The 26452-nt window shown below is 47.4% G+C and overlaps 1 protein-coding gene across 2 annotated transcripts in view; it reads right to left on the bottom strand.

Annotated features, from left to right (window-relative positions):
• The window catches only part of EEF2K (eukaryotic elongation factor 2 kinase), a 60180-nt gene that overhangs the window by 17973 nt on the left and 15755 nt on the right, over nt 1–26452 (bottom strand). For both annotated transcript variants that reach the window (XM_082362470.1, XM_082362469.1), the window contains exons 3-11: nt 14195–14295; nt 10776–10836; nt 9389–9426; nt 8838–9009; nt 5377–5526; nt 5013–5145; nt 4626–4753; nt 3710–3911; nt 2089–2156 (exon numbers count right to left, since the gene is read on the bottom strand). In XM_082362470.1, the coding sequence (XP_082218596.1) occupies nt 2089–2156; nt 3710–3911; nt 4626–4753; nt 5013–5145; nt 5377–5526; nt 8838–9009; nt 9389–9426; nt 10776–10836; nt 14195–14295 (1053 nt within the window). The remainder of the gene's footprint in view (nt 1–2088; nt 2157–3709; nt 3912–4625; nt 4754–5012; nt 5146–5376; nt 5527–8837; nt 9010–9388; nt 9427–10775; nt 10837–14194; nt 14296–26452) is intronic.

The raw sequence follows: 26452 nt of genomic DNA, 5'->3' as shown, positions 1-26452 counted from the left end.
CTCAACCACTGTGCCACCAGGGAAGCCCTTATTATTTTTCTTTAAGTAAACCATTTTATTTTACTTAAGTCAATATATTTTTAAAAGAAGCTTGGTATCACTACCATAAATGTAAAACCTGGATCAGTCTCCTAGACAGATGGGCGCCATGGAACATACACAGTGGAATCCTTGGTCTCTGGTCTGGCCAGGATCCACTCCACCCGAAGGAGCTGCGTTATTCTAAAAAGGCCCCTGCCCTGGTTTCTAGAAGCACCACAGGCTTCCTACCGCCCTCCCCCAGGTCTTTGTTCTGTGTGAGCCAAATAGCTGTTCTTTTTTTTTTTTTTTTTTTAAATTGAGGTATAATTTACAGACAACCAAATTGAAGTGTTCAGTGTGCTGAGTGAAAGTCTTTTTTTGAAACTGGATCACAGGCTATACCTAAAAGCTCCAGGCAGCCCCCTCCTCGCACCCACTCTGCATGACCTTGGGCCCCACGTCCCACCCTTGGGAACCACTCCCAAGCCGGGAAACAGAGAGCCTCACTCAAACCCCAGCTCTGAACTCCCCAGGTCAGACCCTGGGCAAGGCAGCTAACCTCTCCAAACCTCAGCGTCCTCATCTGAGAAATGGTGGAGAATAAAAGCAAAGGGGGGTGGTGCAGTGGTTAAGAATCCGCCTGCCAACGCAGGGGACACGGGTTTGAGCCCTGGTCTGGGAAGATCCCACATGCTGCGGAGCAACTAAGCCCATGCGCTACAACTACTGAGCCTGTGCTCTAGAGCCCACGAGCCACAACTACTGAGCCCATGTGCCACAACTACTGAAACCCGCGCGCCTAGAGCCCATGCCCCGCAACAAGAGAAGCCACCACAATGAGAAGCCCGTGCACCGCAACGAAGAGTAGCCCCTGCTCGCTACAACTAGAGAAAGCCTGCGCACAGCAAAGAAGACCCGATGCAGCCAAAATAAATAAGTAAATAAACAAATACATTTATATATATAAAAAAAAAAAAGCAAAGGGCAGCAGTATAGAGGGTGGGTTCGAGGCCAGATGGCCTGGGTTTGAACGCTGGCTCCATCATTGAGTGACCGTGAGCAAGTGGCTTACCTTTCTGTGCCTCAGTTTCCCCGTCTCTAAATCAGGGATAATGAGGGCACTGTCTAAGCAGCTGCTAATGCTGGGGATAAGCAGGTGACTGAGGGGACAGGTGGGAGGGAGACTTTTCACCTTGTAATTTTCTGAATCTTTTCCTTTTCAACCTACTCTGAAATTCTAAAACTCATCCTAGCTCTAGAGTAAAACATAAAACCTATTCTAAAAGGAATAAAAACTATCATCTATTTATCTCATAAGTTGTTGTGAGGATTAAATGAGAAGTATCTACCAAGCTCTTAAGACAGTGTCCGCCCATGGTGATGAGTCCATATGTGTCAGCTATTCCTATTTTTTTTTTTTTTTTTTAGCTATTCCTATTTTTTGTTCCCACTCAAGAACTCTGAAAAGCTGTCAGGAGCGAAGTTGAACCTTTGGAGCTGAGAGTGCAGCTTAAGATGCTGTGGCCTGTGCAAGTGTAACGTTTCTGTGAAGTCTGTTTAAAACATTCTCATGAATTTTTAATTTGACACCATAATATATGTTTGTCTGAATGCAAATATGTCATCTACAGCTTCTTACTGCTAGTCACGCAGAGGCTGCAGGAAACCTGTTCTGCTTATCCAAGCTGTAAGCATCACAGCTACCTGTGCTATAAGTTACACATCAGAGACCCAACGTAGCCCCCTGTGCCCCAAGATAGCTTGGCCACACAACGTGCGGCCAAACCAAACCCAGGGCCAAGTCCAGCATGTACCAGAAGGTTGCATTATTGCTGATTTGGATTCTCTCTGCTTTAACCACCTCCAGGAACTGGAATAGACCCAGCTCTTCCCAGACAAAATGCTGCCCTGGGCAGGAGGCTGGGATTCCCCCCATGCACCTGTATCCTCCTGCCAGTGCCCGGAGCAGACCTGGGTTACCCACCTCTGGACCTGAGGTCTCATCCTCAGTTCCCGGGGGAGGGGGTCCACTCCTCCCCACCCTGCTCCTCCACCCCCTCTACTCACCCGGTGGTTGTCCAGAGGGTCGTGGTCTCGGGGTGCCACGTTATCGAGGTCGCTGAACACAGGCCAATCTGAGCAGGGAGAAAATGGAGTAAGGCACCAGGCTCCATCGCTGGAACAGTTCACAAGACCCATCTACAGCCTACAGCTGCCACCAAGCCTTTTTTATTTTAAATTTATAAAGTACAAAAATGGGTGAAGAATGTATGTTGTCAGCACCGGGGGGGCCACAATTATTCCTCGAGAACTTACCCAGAGTCTCTACTCGCCAGCTGTGGGGTCCTGAGCAAGCAGCTTAACAGGTGTGCCTCCTTGGGGTTGTCATAATGCAAATACAATTGTGTCATGTATTGATAAGCACCATGTGCATGACCTATGGTCAAACCTCAGTGAGGTGCAGTTGTGAAGGAAGGAAAGCCATTTGTATATTTGGGGCCCAATGAGTAGCTACAAATGGGAGAAGCCTTAGATGGCTTAAAAACCAACAACCCCAATCTTTATCTCCTGTCCTAAGCTGCCACCAGCCAAATCTGCCTTGTCACCTATTCTCATGTGGTTTTTAAGAATGCTTTTTACATTTTTAGATGGTTGAAAAAAGTCAAAAGGAGAATAATATTTTGTGATATGTGAAAATTATATGAAATTTAAAATTCAGTGTCCATAGCGTTTTACTGGAACACAGCCGCACCTATTTGTTTTAAGTATTGTCAATGGCTGCGTTTATGCTGCAAATGCAGAGACCACATGGCCTACAAAGTCTAAAATATTTATTACTCTCTGGCCTTTTAAGAAAAGGTTTGTCAACTCTTGCTTCAGACTATTCCCCAGGCCTTTCAGTGGTGATTTACAGGCTTCTTTAATATCTGACATTAAAATCCTCCTCTCCTGCTTCCCTGGGGCCTCCTCCAGCTGAATAAATGGCCCCATCATCCTGCCAGTTCTTCAGATCAAAACCTTGGAGTCAGCCTTGCCTCCCCTCTTTCCTGCAGACCCCGCATCCATATCATGAGCAAACTCTGTCACTTCAACTTCGGAAATAATGATGCCCATTTTTCCCCTTTGACCTGTTCATATGATGTTAATTGGTTTCTGAACACTGAACAACTTTCAGATTCCTGCAAAAACCCTATTTGGCTGTGACAGACTATTCTTTTAAGGTACTAGTCTTTTTTTTTTCCCCCCCGATCAGGGATTGAACCCACGTCCCCTACAGTGGAAGTGAGGAGTCCTAACCACTGGATCGCCAGGGAATTCCCTAAGATACTAGTTTTTATTTGTTAATACTTTATTTAGAATTTTTGCCTTGTATATTTATAACTGAGGTTGGGATATAGTTTTCTTTTTTGGTGTTTTGTCAAATTTTGGTATAAAAGTTTTTGCTAATTTCATAAAACACTCTGAAAAATGTTACCTTGTTTTCTACAACAAAGGCTGTTTTTACAGCATTTGGATGACTGCATCTTGAAAGTTTCTTAAAAAGAACTCACCCATAAAACCATCTGGGCCATCAACCTTTTTGGTTGGCATGTCTGATTTTCTAACATAAGTGAAAGCCAGTTTAGCCCTGTTTTACCTGTGCTCGTCCCCTCCAATCACAATGCCCAGGGGCCAAACCATCACTCACGAAGGTGGTCCAGTTTCTGGCTGTGTGGCGTGGCAGAAGATGGCGAGGAAGGTAGAGAGTCAAAGGTTATGTCACTCATGTTCTCATCTCCAGAGTTCTCTGAGAGGCGAAGGAGCAGGGGGGGCCGGCTCCCCGAGAGGGTCCTCACCCGGGGGCTCCCGCACTTTTCCTCTGTCCCCCTCAAGATGGTCTGGGCTGATTGCTGGAGAATTAACAGGGACATGCACATCACACAGGCACCCTCTGGGAAAGAGGGGCTCTTCCTGTTGCCTGTTGTTCCCTCAAAACCTGAGGCCCTTCCAGCCACAGCACCCACCTGTGCCTATTAAGGGACTGGCAGAAAACCTAAAACGAATCAGTGGGGGATTAACCCAAAGGCCTCTAAGAAGGGGCATCCGGAACAGGAGCTCAGAGGGCCAGCAGTCCCAGAAGCGCTGCCCACGCTTTACAGCCCTGAGCTGGGGGATACATTCCAGAATCCCAAGCTGGTCTTTGCCAATATTGTCTTATATCTGGTCCATGCAGTGGGGGTGGGGATGGGGGCACATTCTGGACACGGCGAGGTACTCAGTGAGCCAGGTCCAAGTCTGGTCCAGCCATTTGTCAACACATCACACAAACCACATTCCACACACCCCACTCACTATCTGTACACACCTGGTCCCCTCACTCTGGGCAAAAATGCGCCCAAATCAAGCAGACCCCAGTTCCTCTATTAGTGGGGATACTCAGGAGGGCTGTGGGCATTGGCTCAAGAGGGACGAGGGACACAGACAGGACTAAGAGTCTTCCGGCCCCAATACTCTTCAATTAAGCATTGCAGGGCCTGAGCCACCAGCACACAGGAAACACAGTTTGCGGGTCCTGGCAGCAGAAGGGCCCTGCCAGTCCGAGCAGGTTCACACTGGGTACCCACCAGTAGCTTGGTGTTCTGAGTCACCGCATCCCTCTCTCTTGGGGAGAGGTCGAAAGGAGCGAGGCCCATGCTCTTGCAAATCTGGTTGCAGGCATGAGAGTGGAAGAAGAGAGCCATCCCACGGACACCTGCGGACACAACACAGCAGGGGGTCTGGAGCATTGCTCTGCTTTGGGACGGGGACAGGACGGTACTGAGCACCCTAAATGTGGCAGGGGCAGGTGTAAAACATGCTAAACTGGCAGGAGCCAGAGGCCCCAGGATCCCGTCTCCACAATCTTGGGGCGCCCCATATATCACCTCGGCCTGCTTTCTTGGGTGAACAAAGAGCCCGGAGATTTTGTGGGGAGTGTGGTCTCCATGGACACGCTGGCTTTCCCTGCCTACCTAGGTTGCCATCTCCAAAGTCAGTGCCCCTCTCGGTGTGGATCTGTGGGTCGGTGTAGAGGTCACCCACACCCTGGACGTCCACCACAATCAGCTGGTGGCCGGAACGCTCAAAAGTGAAGTGGCTGAAGGCCTGTGGGGTGACATGAAAGAAAAGGTGACCGCAAGAGACCAGGCCGTGGGCTGCACAAACGCTGGCAGGCACTGCTCTGAGAGGTTTCAACACCCCACCTCTGCCCATGCTGGGAGCCTTTATCTGCAGGGAGGAGTTGTACAGAGGCAAAGACAAAGGAAGGAGCCCTGCTTAATTCGGAGGGACCCGAGGTCTGCTGAGACGGGGCACGGGCCTCTGCAGGGGCCTCACCTGCGGTGTCAGGCGCATGTTGTCATCGCGGACGAAGCCTGAGTTGGAGTTGTACTTGATGTACTTGCCCTCGATGTAGTGCTCTAGGTGGAAGATGGGCCGGCCCAGCCTTTCCTTCAGCTCTATGACGCACATCTGCATGATGTCCACCTGGCGGGAAGGTGGGAGGGGGGGGTCAGAGGGAGGACCCAGGCGGAACCCTCCTCTGATAAGAGGCTGGAGCAGAAAGGCTGAAACTGCTAATTGTCCCCAGAATCCATTCCCCTTTTCCTTTGAGAATGAAAACCCCTGCTACGGCCTGAATGTATCCCCCCAAATTTCATAGGTTGAAATCTCAACCCTCAAAGGTGATGGTATTAGGAGGTGGGGCCTTTGGGAGGTGATAAGGTCATGAGAGAGAACCCCTCATGAATGGGATTAGTGCCCTTATAAAAGAGACCCCATAGAGCTCCCTCACTCTGCCCACCATGTGAGGACACAGCAAGAAGATGCCAGCTATGAACCAGGAAGAGGGCCCTCACCAGAACGTGACCATGCTGGCACCTTGATCTTGGACTTAACAAATTTCTGTGATTTTTGAGTTACCCATTCTGTGGTATTTTGTTACAGCAGCCCAAATGGACTAAGACAACCCCCCATCCCTGAGCTTTAACAGGATGCACAGCCATTCGGTAGGGATGGATGGCATCGCTTGGCTTCCCCTAGATGCTAAGTGTGGCCATGTGACTAAGCCTGGCCAATAGGAAGCAAGCAGCAGTGATGATGCTACTCCAGCCTGCCCTCTCCTTCCCTGGCCTTCCTGAGGCTGTAAGGTGGACATCTGCCAGTGAGCCAGATCCGACCATGTAGTCCAGGGCAACTCCCGGCAGGTGGCAAGAGCAACAAGACAGAAGGAACCAGGCCTCTGGATGACTTAAGGAGGCGAAGCCCCAGCCCACCCTGAGACCCCACCAAAGCGGGATTGTTAGGTGAGACAAAAGGAAACCATTTCGAGTTAGCACACAACTGTGGGTCTGTCTGTTAAGCAACTCAACCTGTGCCTTATGCTAATACAGTGAATTTGCGCAAGTTATTTCACCAATCTGTGCCTGAGTTTCCTCACCTGAGGAATGGGTAAGAGGATGAAATCTGTTGGCACAGGAAAGAGCCGGTCAACGTTTGCTGATGTCATTATTATCAGCAGACACAATTCTAGAGTGATACATACCAAACCGCAAGAGTGGTTCTTTCCCTGCAAAGGGGAATTACAGGGGACTCAGACATTCCTTGCTAAATTTTGCACCAAGTATATGTTTAACTTTGTACTCAGAAGAAAACATGTAAGTACTGTGTATGTTTGTAAAGTAGAGCAGGGAAAACCTGAAACTCTAACTTGTGATCTGTTACACAAGATAATACCCACGGCACCCTGTTCCCTTGACGCCACCCACAACAGGAGCCAGGTCTGGGTTTCCCAAGGAAATGACCACCCAGGAAACTGCTTGGCTGAGTCACCAGACAGGCAGACAACAACTGCAGAGGCCAAAGGGGCCCAGAGCTGAGAGGTGAGAACCTCCCCAAATGTGGCCTCAGTTCTGAGAACCAGCCAGGGGTGAAGGAGTGGCTGGTTCCCAGAGGGCTCCTGTCCCAAAAGTTGGCTCCATTCCTACCAGGAAGTCTGCTGCAGGGCCACCTGCTTGAGCAGAAGGCCACTGGGTGAGGGTCAGTGGCAAGGACACATCCGCAAGGAGACAGCCAGGTCCTCCGCAAACAACCACATTCTTCCCCCTTCATCAATTCAACCACGTTAGTATTCACCGAGCACCTAGGCACTCGGACAGAGTTGAACAAGACAGATAAAATCCCTGCCCTCGGGGGAGAGAAGCAACTGAAATATTAACTACATGAATAAGACCCTTTCAGACGGTGCCAATTGCTCTGAAAAAAAAAGAAACCAAAACAAACAAAGTGACAGGACAGAGGGTGCAGCAGTGGGTTACTTCCTTTAGGACGGTCTAGCACAGCCTAGCTGAGGAGGTGACATGAGCTGAGACCTGAACCGTGAGCAGGATTGAGGAGATGCAGTGATGCAGCCTGGCAGGAACAGTCAGTGCAAAGGTCCTGAGGCAGAAACAAGCTTAGGGAGGAAGGAAAAAGTGGCCAGGCCTGAGTGTACTGAATTACTAAGGAGGTCACAACCCCCGAGGGTGGGAATGTGGCTTTTTGTATCCACACCAAGGACACTTAATCAGGGGCTCTGCAAACAGTAGGCACTCAATAAATTCTGCTGGCTGCCTGGAAGTGTGGCTCTCCTAGGCACTCAGAAGATGGTACCTTATAGCTAGTAGGTGCACAAACAGTAGGAGAGCCGAGGTGTCAATTTAAGCAGGGCAGAGGCCTGGGGTGCTATTTCCTCAAATGCCTGCAGGCAACAGGAAGTTCTGCTTGGTTCAGGTCACCAATACCCTGGGGGCTCAAGTGAAGAAGCCAAGAGCAGGGGCTTGGAAAGCCTGGATTTGAGCCCTGACTCCATCCCTGCCCATTTGGGCAAGACACTTAACCCCTTTGTGCCCTGGGTTCCCCAGGGGCAGATAAGGAAGGAATCCATTCCCCACTCCCTCTCCTGCTTTTCCTCAGGAGCCACCAATCTCAGTCCACCTAGTCTGGGTGGAAGAACCCATATTGCTGGTGGGTACAAGGCTCAGGCCTGCCTAATCTGCATATTCCCACACCCTGGCCGTCGTGATTGGCTCAGTGATAGGCACCTGACCTAATCAAGCCAATGAAACCCATGGGACTTCCCTGACAGTCCAGTGGTTAAGACTCCGTGCTTCCAACAAAGGAGACGCGGGTTTGATCCCTGGTTGGGGAACTAAGATCCCACACGCCACGCGGTACGGCCAAAAAAAAAAAAAAAAAAAAAAGAAACCCAGTTTTGAGACTTCCATTGAAACTTGTGGGAAAACATGTCATTCCATCAAGGTTGCCGAGAAACGGAAAGGGAGCCTGCAGCTACTGGGACCAACATGTCACTACAAGTTGAAAAGCCGCCTGAGAGTGATGCCAACACCGAACACTGAGGCTAGAGCTGGAGGAAGATTCCCAACAACTTCAGTTTGGTCCTGGATCCAGCTACGCCTGTAGCCAGCACTATTTCTCAGTTATAGGAGGCAATAAATTCCCTTTTTGGATTAAGCCCGTTTGAGTGGGTTTCTGTCATTTGCAAGCAAAAATCCTGACTAATAGATCCCATCTGTAAGTGGAATAAAAACATTCCAACCTCAAACAACCTCAGACCTCTGTTTTCAGAAAGAAATAACTCTTGGCATGTAGAGTACTTGACCTAGCAGGCCCAATACATGATGGTTGTTATTAGCTGCTGCTGAGACGGTGAAGAAGGAAGCCTGTGACAGGCACCTCCATCGCCCTCATCTCCAGATACGTCCTGGTGTCGGAGGGTGGCAGAGTGGGGTGCCACACACCTGCTTAGGGGGCTTGTGCCGATTATACTCCTCTCCCCAGAGCTTGGCTTCCATCTGCAGACGCACGTCCTCAAAGTACACGTCCCTGTCCACGGACTCGATGTAGCGCTTTGCCACGTAGTTGGAGGCCCCCTTCCACTGCTGAGTGTGCAGGAAGTTGGAGAGCTTCTTCCTGAGGGGAGAGGCACCAGGGGGCCCGTCTGGGTGCTCCAGATCCCAGCCCTAGTCCTCAGGACGGGAAGACCCTGCCTGACCCGGCTGCCTAGAGCCAGGAACAAAATGCAAGAGGTGGGAGGGGCTTCCCCACCCCACAGCATCCTTCAAGGAGCTGTGAAGGGGGCTTAAGGGACATACTTCCTGTTCTCCTCCAGCCCATCCCCACGGCCGGTCCCAACGTACGGTCCAAGGGAGACCAGATGGAGAGGAGCTTGGGCTACAAGAAGAGAAGCCACTGTCTCCATTTCTTGACTGGAAATGTCACAGTGCCCCTGCTCTCAGGGGCCTGAGGGAGTCTGGGCAGGGCCCCCCGAGAGGCAGGCTGAGTCACTTACGTCCTGAAGCACTCCCTCATTGCTCCCCGGCCGAAGGGCTGAAAGACATCACACAGCGGGTTATCAGTCCCCACACCCCACCCAGAGGCTACCCTGAGCCAGGAGGAGATTTTCCCCTTGGACGTCACCCACCAAAACGATGCCCTGGACCTCATCTCAACCCTAAAATCCCTGGGCCCTCCTTCCTTTACTGCAGCACCAAGGCCTCATAGAACTTCCAGCCTGGAGGCTGCAGGACTGATGAGACCACCCTATTCCCCGCCCTAGCTGAGCAGAAGACCCCCCAGGGGGTGAAGATATTATGGGGGTGATGGGGTGGGGTTAGAGACAGTACATGTCAAAGGATGTTTTTTGTAGCCCTGTCTGTAACAGAAAAAAAGCAAAACCACCCAAATGTCCATCGACAGTATAATGGATCAATCATTCAGGTCTATTTGCTTGACAAAATATTATACAGCAATGAGAATGAACAAATTACAGTTCTAGAAAAGACACGTACAAACCTCATGGACAAAATGTTGAGCTATACATATACTGTACAGTTCCATTTATACAGAGTACAAAAATAGGCAAAACCAATCTTGGGTGATAGAATTCAGGGTAGTGTTTACCCTTGGGGGTAAAGGAGTAGTAACTGGGGCTGAGAGGGGCTTCTGGGGGTGCCGGTGATGTTCTGTGTCTTGATCTGGGTGCTAGTTATACACATGTTCACTTGGTGAAACTCATCAAGCTATACACTTTTCTGAGTGTGTGATACACTACAAAATGTTTCACAAATCGATCCTGCCCCTTACTATGCAGGAAGTTCTCTATTTTCTAGTTGATTCCTTTTTCTTGCAACCCACTGAGTTCACCTTGTTAGATGAAAAGTAATAGGTGGTGACCTGCAAGTTTTGAAAACTGATATACACATTCACGGTTCACTGATTTTCAATAAGAGTGTCAAGAAAAATATTTTGATATATATGATTAATACATGAAATGCCCAGAATAGGTCAATATACAGAGACAGAAGATAAATTAGTGGTTGCCCATGGCTGGGGCAGATGAGGGAATTGGAGACTGACTGCTAATGGGTAGGTACGGAGTTTCTTCTAGAGATGGTGAAAATGTTCTGGGACTGATCGTGGTGATGGTTGCATAACTCTGTGACTATACTAAAATCCACTGAACTATACACTTTAAATGGGTATGGGGTATGGTGTGTGAATTACATCTCAATAAAGCTGTTGTAAAAAATAAAATAAATATACAGTACTATAAAGAATTCCCCAAAGTTAAAAAAATAAAATAAAGTGGGTGTGGAGGAAAGGAAGCAAGCCCTGACGTTGGCTCAAGAGAAATCCCCAGTCAGCCCTAACTACGCTGGGCTCAAGGCTCTGCTCACCTGAGACGCCATCTTGATCACAATTTCATCCTCCAGCCACTCCCCGGTGACAGCGTTGTACCTGCAGAGACCAGAACCCACCCCAGGGCGCAGCATCCATTACCTGATCCTGTCACTCACTAGCTAAAGGCAGAAGACTTTTCTGGGTTTCCCACTGCCCTCGGGATCAAATCTGCTCTCTACCCACAGGCCCAGCCGACCTCCTGGGTTGGGTCTGTGGACACTCCCCCTCCCTCCCAGGTCCCCACCACACTGGCCTCCTTCCCCTTCGTCAAAGGCAGCTATTCCCTCTCCACCATGTCCCCCAGCGCTTACTGTTGTGCAGTGGACGGGCTCGCTCCCTACCTATCTGGCTCCCCCACTGGAGTGTAAATCCACAAAGACAGGCCAGTGAACAGGACCTGGTACAGGGGAGGCTTAATAAGCGCATGTTGGATGAACAGTTGAATAAGTAAATATCCTTATTATAACTGGCCTAGATAACGAATGGCGTGTCCCAGGATGGGAGGCGGCTGCATCCTCGGTCTTGCCAGTGTGAGGCCCAGCCCAGGTCCCGGTGCAGGCAGGGCTGGGGGAGGGTCCTGCCTCTGAGTCCAACCAGGAAAGGGGCTGCTGGATACACACCCAAGGCAGAGAGGGATGGAGAGGGTTCCAGAACATTTTCATCTCTCTTTTCCCAGGGATCCTCTTTCCCAGAGCAAATCTGGCCCTAGGCCTGGCTGGGCCTTAACAGGTTCGCCTGGTAGGAAGCTCCTTGGCCCCGTAAACCCCTAAAATCTAAAACCTCCCCCAGGGCTGAGGTGTGTTCTTAGCTCCAGCAGATGCCTCCCTGGCCCTCCCTCAGGGGCGACAGACTCCAGAACCTCCCAGCTCGTGGGAACAGCCTTCTCAGAGCCTGAAAAACAAGCAGAGGCCTGGCAGTTAACCCATCCCAGGCCCAGGGTGGGGAGGAAGGCTTGTCAGAGCCACACACCTGCTGGCACCAGCCCTCGGCAAGTACTGTGCTCAATAAATAACAGCAATCATTGTTATTACTACTATGTACAGGCCAAGGTAAAGGAAGTAGTCTTCCCTCACTTCCAAACAGACTGAAAGCTGAGAGGCGCCCAGAAGTTGGGGGAGGACAGAGACATGCAACAATGGAAGGATCTTAACTGTCCTTCACAATCACTAACCTTACAGAGGACAGAGCCGCTCTAGGTTCACTGAGCATTCACTGTATGCTGAGCGCTTACACGGAACTCCTCCATCAACCATCACTCAGCCCTGTGAGATCCGTACAAATATTGTGCCCACTTTCCAGATGGGGAAACCAAGGTTCAGAGAGGTGAAAAAAACCTTCCTGAGAGCCAAGATTCAAACCCAGGTCGGTTTCAAACAGAACCTTGCTCTTAACCAGCCTGGGTACAACCCACGTGAACAGGACATCTGTCCCAATAAAGGGCTGGCTTGCAGCAGAGCTCTTTAAAAACCAGGAATAGAGGTGGAAGCCTCCAATTTAGAAATCTCTGGACATTCTGGCCATCAGTGCCTGACCTCCCTCTGCTGGCAGCCAGGGCAGGTGAAATCAGCTACTATGGTTAAGAAATAAACACAATTTGGCGCGGCCCCTGGTCTCTGGTCCCCAAGGAGCTCAGGGACACACAGAACCAGCCCAGCATGTGAGTCCTGCTTTTCCAAGGGCCTCCCTGGTGGCCTGGTGTCCTCAGCCTGGAGGCCAGATGTCACCGACCAGCCACCACGCTGCGTTTACAGGCAGGAAGGAACAGAAGTCCACAACCTGGCCTTCTGGGGCCCCGACGATGCTGACCTCAGCTGCCGGCACAGACCCCAGCGCCCACTAGGAGGTCAGCCTCCGAAACAGGGAAAGGTGCACGCCAGGCTCTAAGCCATCTCCTCACAAGGTGGGAGCAGGAACACATTGCAGAAAGGTGGAGAGGGCTCCACGGTTTCTGCCTACCTAGCAACTGCTCCCCTTTCTTCTGGTAACAGCACCCCAATTTTCCTTTGGAAAACCACCATCCTCCATTCTCAGAACATATGGACTGGGTGAAGCTGATCCCCCAGCACCTTCTGGCTTGTGGCATGTGATCTAGACCTGGCCAGTGAGAGCAAAGCTCCTGGCACAATGACTGGTTCAGTAACCGGCCTATAACCAAAGCCAGGCCAATGAGATTCAAATGTGGAACTTTTGTTTTAAAAAAAATTGAGAAAGAAAGATCCTTTCCCATTGAGTGAGATGAAATGTGGGGCTCCTAGGGGCCATCTGTGCCACTGACGTAAGACAGTCTGTCTGGGGTCAGAGCCAAAAGCATCCTTGGAGCATCTGGGACTAGCCATACGTGAAGCCCATGTAGATGAGCCCACCATTCCTTTCTATGCTTAAGCCACGGCGAATTGGGTTTCTGTCACTTGCACTTGAAACAGAGTCCTGACTAATTCAAAGACACTGGTCTGAGTCAGAAAGTTATCTTATTAACTACCTGGGTGACCCTGTTCAAACCTCTCTCTCTCCACTGGGGCAACTGAGGGAACTCACAGGGTTGACCTGGATGAGTCAGAGCTGGAGGGGTCTACAGAGGTCACAGGACACAGGACAGGCCCCAGGGCAGATCCATGAGTCTTCTAAAATTATGAGTAAAATTAGACATATGTGTGCAACTTTCTGAGATGGCTTCATCAGATTCTCACAGGAGTCCCGAATGCTTGACACAACTACTCCAGAATTTTTTTGATGAGTAAATACATATAGAGCGTTTAAACAGTGCCTAGCAGATGGAAAATTCAGTAAATAAGGACCCTCGTCATCATCATCGTAGTCTTCCTTACTATTATGTTGGTGGTAGTGTTTTGTTGTTTTTCATTTTTCTTCCTGAAACCCCCTGAAAACACTCTTGCTTCCTTCTGCCTTTTCAAATAGGAAATCTAGACCCTCCCAGCTCTATTCGGTGAATCTTCCTGGGGCCAAGGCACTGAAAAGCTGGTCTGCTCTCTTTCCCTTTGATAGCAATTGTGGGGTCATGTGTTGAGATGATGGAGCCACAAGACACAAGTAGCCTGGATCCCTGAGCTGCCCTGAAGAGTTACTCAACTCTCACCCAACTTCATATGAGCAAGAAATGCACCTTTGTTGCATTAAGCCCTTGGGGTATTTGTACTTGCAGCACAGCTCAGCCTAGCCTGTAGAATACACACCTTACAGGATTAAATACACCCTGTAAGGGTTAAATGAGATCATGCACAATGCCTTAAGCATGTGTAAATACTCAAATATTGGCTGATATTATTATTATTATATTCCCTTTTCCTTGATCTCCAAGGGTACTTAAGCCTCACTGATTTTAAGCAGAAGGAGGACCCAAACCCCAAGGACTCCTCGTGGACTGGGGTCATATAGCGTCTGCAGACAAGGCACTGACCTGTGACGCGTGGCGCATTCCGTGGCAATGTCCTCCAGGTGGAACTCGGCCCAGGGGTCAGGCATGTGCTTGGCCTTCTCGATTGCATGCTTCCAAGCTTCCTGCAGAAGCAAAGGGGAGTGTTAGGTCCAGACCAGGAGCTTCTGGGACAGTGCAGGAAAGCTCCTCTCACCCTGTGATTTCCCAGTGTCTCCAACCTCTGGGGAGGCAGACAGCATCAGTCAGAGAGAATCGTTCCCATCTATTATCCCTGTAGGAACATAGTTCCCCAAAGACCTCACACGGGCACAGCTCACATGGGCCCAGCTTTCCCACCGCCAGACGTGACCTGTCTTAACTACAAAACCGAAGAAGAAACATAATATGTATAGAAAACACATACTGCTTCACTTGTTATCAAAAAGTTGAGAATGAAAATAAGATGATATTCCCCCATCCCGCCTTGTTCAGACTGGCAAACATTTTAACAGCTGGTAATGACGAGCCTGACCAGGATGTGGGGAAACAGGTGTTCTCACGTACTGTCAGTGGGTATAAACCTCTTCTAGCGGCAATCTGGCAATGTACTAAAATGGAAAAAGTGTATCCCTTTATTTTGACCCAGCAATTCTACATCTAGGAATGTATCCCCTAGAAATACAAACATAAGTGTGCAAACATATGTGTACAAGAGTTATCACTGGTATTGTGCAAAACTGAATTCATCCCAAACGTCTGTGGGGAGTGGTTAATACACTTTGATTCTATTCATTTAAAATGCTAAACCACCTTATGGTGGGAATTCTGGACCCTATCAGGCCCAATGTCACCTTTTCATAAATATTGTATAAATCATAAATACACCCCATTTTACTGCCCTAAATGAGATTCATAGACAATTTAACCTTCTTAAACTCAAGAGTATATCAAACTATGCAAAAGATATGTTGCCTTTACATTAACAAAGTGCTAAGTTCTCAGTTAATTATGAACAGATTCCCATGAGACGTTCCAAGGTCCTGGGGGTGCAGGACAATTCCTTGTGCAGATCTGCTCTGCCCGTTGCAGGGTTCAGCATCCCTGCCCTCCACCCATTCGGTGCCTCAGTGCCTTCCATTGTTGTGCTGCCCGAAAACATGTCCCCAAACGTTCAAACCCTGTTAAGAACAGGGCTTCAAGGGTACCAACTGGGAAAGACGACCAAGGCACGTTATGGAGAGAACATGCTGATTCTCAACAGCGTCATAGTACGACCCCATTTTTTTGTTTTAAGAAGCTCATTTGGGACTTCCCTGGTGGTCCAGTGGCTAAGACTCCACGCTCCCAATGCAGGAGGCCCAGGTTCGATCCCTGGTCAGGGAACTAGATCCCACATGCCACAACTAAGAGTTCACGTGCCGCAACAAAGATCCCGAGTGCCACAACGAAGATCCGCACAGCCAAATACATAAATATTTTTTTTTTAAAAAAAAGCTCATTTTACTGCTTTTATAATCCCAAGGTGGACTCCTTTCTTGTCCCCTCCAAACAAACACTCCGACTCTCACAATGGGTAGCAATACCCTCTCCATCTTTTCCTGTAGAGCTTGAACCTTTGCCCGACAGCCTCTACAGAATCAGTGAGACCAAAACTCCCTTCCAGGCCACAGGCCTGAGCCACAGGGAGGGTCTGGATGGTGGGCTGGCCACTGTCTGGGCCTGGCAGATTCCAGACCTCCCCACCCCCCAATGGCATCCCTCAGCCTCCTGGACCAGCTCTTAGGAGCTCTTCCACGGACTTGGGTCCAAACAAGACAGCTACCAGCGCACGCCCCCGGCCTAAGCTCCATCACTGGGAGCCTGCTCCGAGGAGATGAGGCACTCACACACATGCACGCACACGACCCAGGGCTCCCTTACTGGGGCTTTCTAATCTCTGCAAAGTCTAAAAATGAAGCCCGTAATTTTTTCCTTCCTATTTGGAGCTAATTCATGCTTAATGAAAACACTTGGAAAATACAGAAGACAAAGAAAATTCAAATCTGCCACATGCCGTCCACCAGAGCAACTATCATCAATGTTTTGGACTAGTTCTTTTCCAGATCCCTTACGTGCATTTTTAAATAAAATTGGAATCACACTGCAAATATAACTTACAGCCTTTCAGGAGAGTGGGTCAATGGGACTTGGTTCTTTATTTAGTGATCTTGATTTTTTTCCCTGATTCCAAATGTTTGATCTGCTTATTACAAAAAAGTACAAGTACTACAGAATTCTGAATTAGAAAGCAGCAGTCCTTTCTAACCTCTATTCCTCTGAAAACCTCAGCTGACAGTTGATTTAGATATTCTGCAGGTTTCCTCCTATGCATTTGTTAACACACACATGAATTTAAGAGCACTGGCACAGTATTCTGTTCTGCATCTTACGTTTCTCCACTTAACACAGGATCCCGGACCCAGCCTTTCCATGTCAAACGTACAGACAGGCTGGGTCGACCTCGTTTCCCTTCCATGGTTGTAGGATATACAATTGTATAAATGTACCTTAAGCTGTTTCTCAGACCTCAGTTGATGGCTATCTAGATTCTCTCTAATAATCCCTCGTATAAACAGTGCTGAAGGGACCATCCTCGTATCTAAATCTCTGTGCACTTGTGCAAGAGCTCAGTAAGACATACTTCTTGGAAGTGTAATCACTGGATCACATTTAAAGTTTAGAAATTTGCAGTTCTCCTCCAAAAAGATTCTCCTAGGTTACACTCCAAGAAGCAAAGAACAAATCACTCAGATTTTTTGACACAAACATCACAACATGAATTTACAAGTTAGCTGTAACAGCTGTGTTAACAATCCACTGGGGCTTCCCTGGTGGCGCAGTGGTTGAGAATCTGCCTGCCAATGCAGGGGACATGGGTTCGAGCCCTGGTCTGGGAAGATCCCACATGCCGCGGAGCAACTGGGCCCGTGAGCCACAACTACTGAGCCTGAGCGTCTGGAGCCTCTGCTCCGCAACAAGAGAGGCCGCGATAGTGAGAGGCCCGCGCACCGCGATGAAGAGTGGCCCCCACTCGCCGCAACTGGAGAAAGCCCTCACACAGAAACGAAGACCCAACACAGCCAAAAATAAACATAATAAATAAATAATAAATAAAAATTAAAAAAAAAAAACACAACAATCCACTGCATGGGTTTATCATTATTGACTTAACTGTTCACCTGTGTTTCTCCACAGTGAGACTCTGAGCTTGTCACTGCCTTTTCCCTGTTATACAGAACCCTGCAGCAGACATGTTTACGACTAAAGCAGCTGATGGATTTCTGTACTTTAAAAAAGTGCCACAGTCCCCTCTTGCATTCCAGCTGCTGTGAGTGGCAGGGATGGCCTTCTGACCCCGACCTGTCAAGGAGCCTGCTGAGTTCTGAGTAGTCAGCAGGCCGCCCTTCTGAGCATGTCTGTACAAGCGCCCTGTTCTCTGCCTGAGACACACGACTTTCTCAATGTACCTCTCTCAACCGGTGACTAAGACGCGCCCTAAGCAACCAAAGATAGGGCCCCCCATTCAATGAGGATTATCGACAGAAATTGCCTGCTGGCTGGATGCTATGGCAGCAACCAAAAAAAACAGTCAAGGAAAAAAGTATTTCAGAATTAGAGGGCGTGTTATTTCACAGGCTCAGAATTACCTTTTTTTTTACAAACCCAGAAAAAAAATCAAGCCACGCCTTACTGGCAATAGGTGGGTTTAATGCAACTGACTTTTTTTTAAAGCACAATATAAAAAGTCCTGTACTAAGATTCAGTTCCCTCAGCTCTGGTTCCCGCCCACTGCTGACCAACTGGGGGAACCTCTATTTCCTCATTTACAAAAGACAATGAAGAATATTTTGACTACTGGTGGTCAGCTTCTTTCCTGTCCCCACCCGTGGAGTAGACAGGCTCCCACCAGAAATAGTGGCTGACTGAGCATGCAGTGCTCATTACAGGTGAACAACCTCAGCTAAGCTGAAATCACTGGTACTATTTTACCCATCAGGTTAGGAAAAACAGGTGGTTACGGAGGACTGGGAAGTGAGTGCTCTCAGACACTGTGAGGAGAGTGGAAGTAGGTACTGCCACCTTTGAGGGCCATCTGGTTATGCCAGATGGTTGGCCAGCAGTTATTAACCTTCTTCACTGACTTCTGACCCAGCCATGCTGATCACCTACCCAGGTGTGCCCAGGTAAGCCAGCCCAAAGACGGTCGGTGCTCATGACGCTATGTAACAGGCAAGCATTACAAATAACCTGCCAGCCCACAGGAGGATGATTAGGTACACTTGGCATACTTGTATGCAGCCGTTAAAAAGATGATGGTACTGATATGGGCAATCTCTAAGGCCTACTGTTTGGGGGTAAAAAGTAAGGTGCTGAATAAAGCAAACAGCATGACACCATTTACTGGTGGAGGAAACCCACAAATCAGTACTATAGATTTCTTAGACTCACAGACAGATATCAGACCTGTGGTTGCCAAAGGGGATGGGGGGGTAGAGGGATGGAATGGGAGATTGGGGTTGGTAGATGCAAACTATTACATTTAGAATGGATAAACAACAAGGTCCTACTGTATAGCACAGGGAACTATATCCAGTCTCCTGGGATAAACCATAATGGAAAAGAATATAAAAAGAATGTCTATATGTGTGTAACTGAGTCACTTTCCTGTACAGCAGACATTGGCACAGCATTGTAAATCAACTCTACTTCAATAAATATATATATGAAAAAAATACCATAGATTTCTAAGGATATGTGTGTCTGTAGATACATGCATAAATGTACATTTATATATAAATGCATCTTAAAAGGTCTGAAAATTTTACAGCACAGGAAATATAGCCAATATTTATAATGACTTTATTTTTTTTACATTTATTTATTTATTTATTTATTTTTGGCTGCGTTGGATCTTCGTTGCTGTGCGTGGGCTTTCTCTAGTTGCGGTGAGCGGGGGCTACTCTTTGTTGCGGTGCACGGGCTTCTCATTGCGGTGGCTTCTCCTGTTGCAGAGCATGGGCTCTAGGTGCACGGGCTTCAGTAGTTGTGGCTCATGGGCTCTAGAGCGCAGGCTCAGTAGTTGTGGCGCACGGGCTTAGTTGCTCCGTGGCATGTGGGATCTTCCCGGACCAGGGCTCGAACCCGTGTTCCCTGCATTGCAGGCGGATTCCTAACCACTGCTCGACCAGAGAAGCCCCATGATGATTTTAAATGGAGTATAATCTATAAAAACACTGAATCACTATGTTCTACACCTGAAACTAATATAATGTTGTAAATCAGCTATACGTCAATAAAAATTAAAGATAAAAATAAATTTAAAAGGTCTGAAAAGTGATTATTCAAAACTGACACAATGGTTATCTCTGGGAATAGAAGAGGATAAGAGGCTGATCAAGGTGACTTCAGCTTCATCTACACTGTCTTCATTTTTTTACTATGAGAATGTCTTCAGGCATTGCATGTGTAAGTCAACGCTATTAAAAAAGATCACTGGGTTAGATGACCTTAAGGCCCTGACAGCTCTAACATTCTCTAGTTTCAAAGAGCCTAAAACTCAGGTGAGTGGACTAATTATTCTTACATAAAACAGGGGCCTAGGGGGTTTCACAAAGAGGAAAACATAATCCTGGGATGAGAACAGAATGGCTTTGGTTCCTCAGAGCCTGAGAGTATAAAATAAAACTAAATAAATAATTAATTAATAATAATAGTAAATTTCCTGAAATATGCCAGGAGTGAGACCAGATGTGTGGCTAATGCGTTTGCAATCTCTTTGGCACATATGATGTTATCAGCTACTGCTGCTGTTTTTATATCACTATTCTTATTACTACTATCACAGCAATCAAAGCATCCAGATCTTACATGAAGAAGCATCCAGTAGCTCCTTGAAGCTTCCTTTTTTTTAAAAATTAATTTATTTTATTTATTTTTATTTTTGGCTGCATTGGGTCTTCGTTGCTGCGCGCAGGCTTTCTCTGGTTGCGGCGAGCGGGGCCTACTCTTCGTTGAGGTGTGCGGGCTTCTCATTGCAGTGGCTTCTCTTATTGCGGAGCACAGGCTCTAGGCGCGCAGGCTTCAGTAGTTGTGGCACGCAGGCTCAGTAGCTGTGGCATGCGGGCTCTAGAGCGCAGGCTCAGTAGTTGCGGCACACGGGCTTAGTTGCTCCGTGGCACGTGGGATCTTCCCGGGCTAGGGCTCGAACCCGTGTCCCCTGCATTGGCAGGCGGATTCTTAACCACTGTGCCACCAGGGAAGCCCAAAGCTTCCTTCTTGAAACATCAACTGTTACATTCAGTAAGCAGATGTTATAAAATATGTTTTCCCCATCATCACTTCTGTAGATTTTAAGAACTATAGCCCTAAGTCAGCCTTACTTACCCCTCCTGACCGACAGTAAAGGGCTTAAACCACAGCCAAGGACAAGTAAAAGAAGTGGGAAGAAGTGGGGATGCACAGTCACGCTCTGGGATGGAAAGAGGCCACATCACTGTGTGGCTGCCCCACTCTGGGCCACACGCATTTAGAGGTTTCGTGTAATTTCCATGGAACCCAGCACTGAATATAATAGCAAAAACCTGGAAACTTCCTAAGGATCCCACAAAAGGAAATACTTAAAGAAACTGTGGCATATCTATACAACGGGCTGCCATGGGGCCACTAAAAAAATGATGGACTAGATCCACATTTACTGATGTGGAAAGATATGCACCATTTCTTGATTGCTGAGGAAAAACTGGTTATTAGAGAGCATATATAGCAAAATCCTGTTATTGTAAGGAAAAGTCCCTGTTTATTTAGTTGTGTCTGTATTTATACGGAAATACACACTAAGACCTTAACAGCAATTGTATCTGCACTTTCAAAGTTGTCTTCTGCAAGGAGCATACATTACTTCTATAAGCAATAAAACAAATAATTATAAAGGAAAGAAAGTTAAGAATCCTCAAGAAATCTCCCTCTGTTGAAAACAGTAGCTGCAGCTCATCTTCCCTGACCAGGGGGATTCAGAGTCATGGCTAGAGAGGACGGGAAGAGAAGGATGGGAACAAAAAGCAGCAAAGCAATAACATTCCCTAGGATGACAAAGCGCCCTGTCTCCTGGAAGTCTTTCCTCAGACAGCATCCTGGCCGGCACCTCACGGTAACCTGGCCAAGGACGGACAGGCAGGTAGGATAGTTCCCAGTCCACTGACGAGGTACCCAAGGCTCAGAGAGTGAGGAGGTGATTTGCCTTCAGACCTACAGCAACCATGAAATGGAAGACCCAGGACTCAAGAATGTGGACCAGGGCTTCCCTGGTGGTGCAGTGGTTGAGAATCTGCCTGCCAATACAGGGGACACGGGTTCGAGCCCTGGTCTGGGAAGATCCCACATGCCGCGGAGCAACTGGGCCCGTGAGCCACAATTGCTGAGCCTGCGCGTCTGGAGCCTGTGCTCCGCAACGGGAGGGGCCACGATAGTGAGAGGCCCACGCACCGCGATGAAGAGTGGCCCCCACTTGCCGCAACTAGAGAAAGCCGTCACACAGAAACGAAGACCCAACACAGCCATAAATAAATAAATAAATAAAATTAAAAAAAAAAAAAAAAAAAAAAAAAGAATGTGGACCAAACACAGAGTTACCATATGACCCAGCAATTCCACTCCCAAGTACCTACCTAACAGAAAGGAAAACATGGTCACACAAAGATTTGTGTAGCATTATTCAAAACAGCCAAAAGGGAGAAACAACCCAAATGTGCATCAACTGATGGATAAACAAAATTGGTATATCCATCATCAATAGAAAGGAATGAAGTACTGACACATCAACATGGATGTGCCTTGAAAACACTATGCTAAGTGAAAGAAGCCAGACACAAAAGGCCACATATTGTATAATTCTATTTACATGAACTGTCTGGAGGAGGCAAATCCATAGAGACTGAAAATAACGTTAGTGGGTACTAGGGTCTGGGTGGGATGGGGATACTGGGGGGTGATGGCTAAGAGGTACGGGGCTTCTTTTAGGGTAATGAAAATGAGCTAAAATTGGCTGTGGTGATGTGGATGCATAATTTTATGAATACACTAAAAGCTATTGAATTGTACATTTTAAATGGCTAAATTGTATGGTATGTAAATTATATTTCAATAAAGCTGCTCAAAATTTACAAAATAAAATTAAAGAAGGGGGACCCCTGTTAATGAATATCCAGCATATTCCATAAAGGACCACATGCTTCATAAAGATGAGTCCCTCCAGCCGGGCTTGACTCTCTTCAGCCTCCTCCTGTTTTCCAGACACCAGGTCACTGATGGCTTCCTGCCCAATGCCAGAGGCAACGTCTTTTTCCTTCATCTGTCCAGCAGGCCCTTATTTTGCTGGAGGTCCAAAGCTTTTTGGACCCAGGACACCTAAGCTTCTCTTTCCCATTCTGCATTCCCAGAGCACTGGGCAAAGTACCAAAATGGTCACCACCTCTGCGTACGCACAGAGTTTCCTGTGGTCAGTGGGCAGGGGCAGAAGCCCAAAGCTGCCAGGCTGGGGTTTCCCCGGGCTCGGGTGGGCAGGGATGGCTCTTTTCCCAGTGAGTCATCAGACGCTCATCCACTTCATTCTGGGGTGACTGCTGGACTTTGACCAAGCTGTTAGAGCCACACTGGGCGGGTTGAAAGTATCAGTTTAATCACCAAAGTCTACCAAGAAGGGCGTGGGAAGCAGGCGTGCCCATGCGTCACGGGAGCACCAATGCCAGTGCAACCTCTTTGAAGGGCAATGGGCAATGCTCAGCCAAGTTTTGAACCCACAAACATTTTGCTCCAGCCATTCTACCTCTGGGGATTTACCTGGCAGTCACACCCCCGAGTGGGCACCAGGACACACGCACATGTAAGAGACACACATAAGACATGCTTACGGAAGCGGTTTGTGGTAGCAAAAGACTGGAAACGACCTTCACACCCACCCATGAGGGACTGGCTAAATATATTACAGTGCTTCCAGATAATGCCATGATATTCGGCCATTAGAAAAACAAAACAAAATAAGCAAGACAACATACTGCACTCATGAAGCATCAAGCAATTAAGATCTCAGAGCCTCAGTTTTACTGTCTGTCAAAACATCAATCCTCATAGGACTGCTGTGCAGATTCAATGAGTTGATATGAGTAAAACATGTAGAGCGGGCCTGCCTGATCCACAGTGCCAGTTCTATAAGTTCTAGCTGATGTCAGTTCATATGTGCCAATATGGGAAGACAGCACAGGAGTGCAAAACAGGTTTGCGGTAAACTAACATTTCTGAGAAAAAGAAAAGGAAGAGAGTCACATACGTACATATGCTTATACTCACAAGGAACATCTGTGGAAGGACATCCCCCAGGGAAACAGGGATCAGGGGTGGGAGGGTTACTTTTCACTGTTTACCATTTGTACAGGTTGAATTCTTTCTACCGTGTAGGTATATTACTTACATATTATAAAATACATGTATTTTCAAGTTTGTTTAGATATGTGTATAGATTTATTACAGCACTGTTTGTAACAGGAAAAAAAGGAAACAACCCAAGTGTCCCTCAAGACGGGGAACTGGTTAGGGACTTCCCTGGTGGTCCAGCGGTTAAGACTCCATGCTCCCAAAGCAGGCAGCCCAGGTTCAATCCCCAGGCAGGGAAATAGATCTCACATGCCGCAACAAAGATCCCAGGTGCTGCAACTAAGACTCAGTACAGCCAAATAAAGAATTTTTTTTTTTTTTTAAAAAGAGGGGGACTGGTTAGAGAAACCCATGTACATCTTGTGATGGAATACAACTTAATTCACTTAAAGAACAGGTGATCTATATGTGCTAATAGGAATGATCCCCAAGATATTCTCAGACCAGGAAAACAATTCTTTTAAATAAAATTTTCCACTTTATTAAAAAATTGAAAACATATGCTTATTCTAGAAAATGTAGACATGGCACAGAAGTAGAAAAAAAATGATCCTATCCAAAGACAATCTCTGTTGGCGTGTTGATGTACTTCCTTTTAGGGTTTTGTTTTGTGTGTGTGTGTGTGTGTGTGTGTGTGTGTGTGTGCACGTGTGTGTATTTACAGAGCTAAAATCATACTCTAAATTCTGCTCTTTAAAATTAACTCCAGAGCAGAAGCACTTTCCCACGTTATGATAAACTGTATAAACATCCTCTGGTTGGCTGCCTGATATTCTACCCAGGGGGTGGCCCCCTGCACGATTCTGCCACCATCCCCCTGGGAACTCAGGCAAAACGCCCTGGCCTTGACAGTGACAAACTCAACAGTTCACAATACACGCCTGGTACCTGCCAGGGTGGCGGTGCCACCTTGGAGGAATGCCAGGTAGCCATTTTGGTTAAACAACTCAGTTGCCATGTCGACAGTAAATGAAAAAACACGTTCAGTTTGTTGAGTGCCAGGGAGAGTGAGGTCTGGAAAACTAAGCTGCCACCTCCCTCTGAAGTCACCACTGGCAACAAGAACCCCATAGAGCCTCCCTTCGATCACCTAGGACAGTGGGCAGCCAAGAGCTACATCTCGTCCTTCAACAGCCCTTCCTCTGAGTACAGGGGATGAAGTGCGATGGGACACAGACCCTAGCCTTGAGGTCAGGGGCTGACCTGTAAACAGAATGACATTCAAGAATGACAGATGCACAGAAAGGTCTGCTACGAGCCCCAAGGAATGCCAAGACAATAGCCAGGGCTGGGCGTCTAGGGAGGCTGAACAATCATTTTAACAGACCCAACTGAAAAAGTTTTCAGGAAGAGGCGTGAAAAGAGAAGCCTGCTGCAGGAGCGGGGAGAGGTGCGGGGCCCCTGCGGACCATGAGCTACCATCGTCAGTGAAGATTTTGAACTTTCTCTTGCAGAATCGATGAGTTTTAAAGACAGCCAATTATTTTATAAATTTATTTATTTGTTTATTTTTGGCTGTGTTGGGTCTTCATTGCAGTGCGCGGGCTTCTCATTGCGGCACCTTCTCTTGTTGCAGAGCACTGGCTCTAGGCGTGTGGGCTTCAGTAGTTGTGGCTCGTGGGCTCTAGAGCACAGGCTCAGTAGTTGTGGCGCACGGGCTCAGCTGCTCCGCAGCATGTGGGATCCTCCCGGACCAAGGCTCGAACCCGTGTCCCCTGCATTGGCAGGCGGAGTCCCAACCATTGCGCCACCAGGGAAGCCCAAGGACAGCAAATTACTGATGTTTGTTTAGGGGAGGGGCGGTTACCTGGCTGTGCTGCTTTATTTTTCTTCTTCTATAAACATCCTTTTGCACACAGAAGGAATACATACGTGTAGTTTTAAAAGTTCCAATGTTTAAAAATATATACCATGTAGATAATCAAAGTCCCCCTTAACGCCACCCTCTCCCCCAGAGAGAATCACCATTAACTGTTGGATGCAAATTCCTTCTTTTTCTTGTTAGTAATTTTTAAATTGTTTTATAACATTCTATGAGTTTTTGCTATGCAAATACTAATACATGTATATCTATGTTTTTTGATACAAGTGGGATCATATTTCAACTTGCTTTTTTACTTCACAGCACATAAAAATAAAAATAGCTAACTTTTGTTTGTCCTTATTATGGACCAGCACTATCCCAAGAGCTTTTCATGGATTTTGTTTTCTCCCCACAAAAAATATATCTTGTGTATATCTTGGCACTGTTTTGAAGTCAATTCACATAGAAACATTTTTGTTTTAATGTAAATACAGCATTCTGTTAGGACCATGGTCTATAATTAAACAGGTCCCTCTCAATGGAACTTTTGAGCTGTTTCCATTTTTTCTTTATTACAAACAATACTGTAAAGCACATCTTTGAATATGTAAATCTGAACACTTGTACAAATGTTTTGTTACTTGTTCTCAACTGAGGGCAGTACCCCCTCATGCGAGCTTTGCAAATATACAGTGGGGAACATTTTGGGTTGTCATAATGAATAGGGGAGAATATGGCATTTAGTGAGCAGGGGTCAGACATGCTGAATGTCCTACAATATAAGGGACAGTTCCACCAAATAAAGAATTGTCCCCACCTGAAACTAATGTAATAGTCTATGTTAATTATAACTGAGGTATAAGTATTTTTTACTTTAATAACTATTGTCAAATGGTCCACAGTGGTTTCTGTTTTATGTAAATACCGACTATCTGTCCGTATCTGTCGTTTAGCAAGATAGCACCCAATGAAGTGAGCTCAGCACTCATCCCTCTCCTCACTGATTCCAAATAAAGCACCTGCTGTGTGCA

Source organism: Balaenoptera borealis, assembly GCF_965194805.1.
Source record: "Balaenoptera borealis genome assembly, chromosome: 16".
Classification (NCBI taxonomy): Eukaryota; Metazoa; Chordata; class Mammalia; order Artiodactyla; family Balaenopteridae; genus Balaenoptera; species Balaenoptera borealis.
Note: the sequence above shows the minus strand (reverse complement) of the source record. Positions and strands in the feature narration are given on the sequence as shown.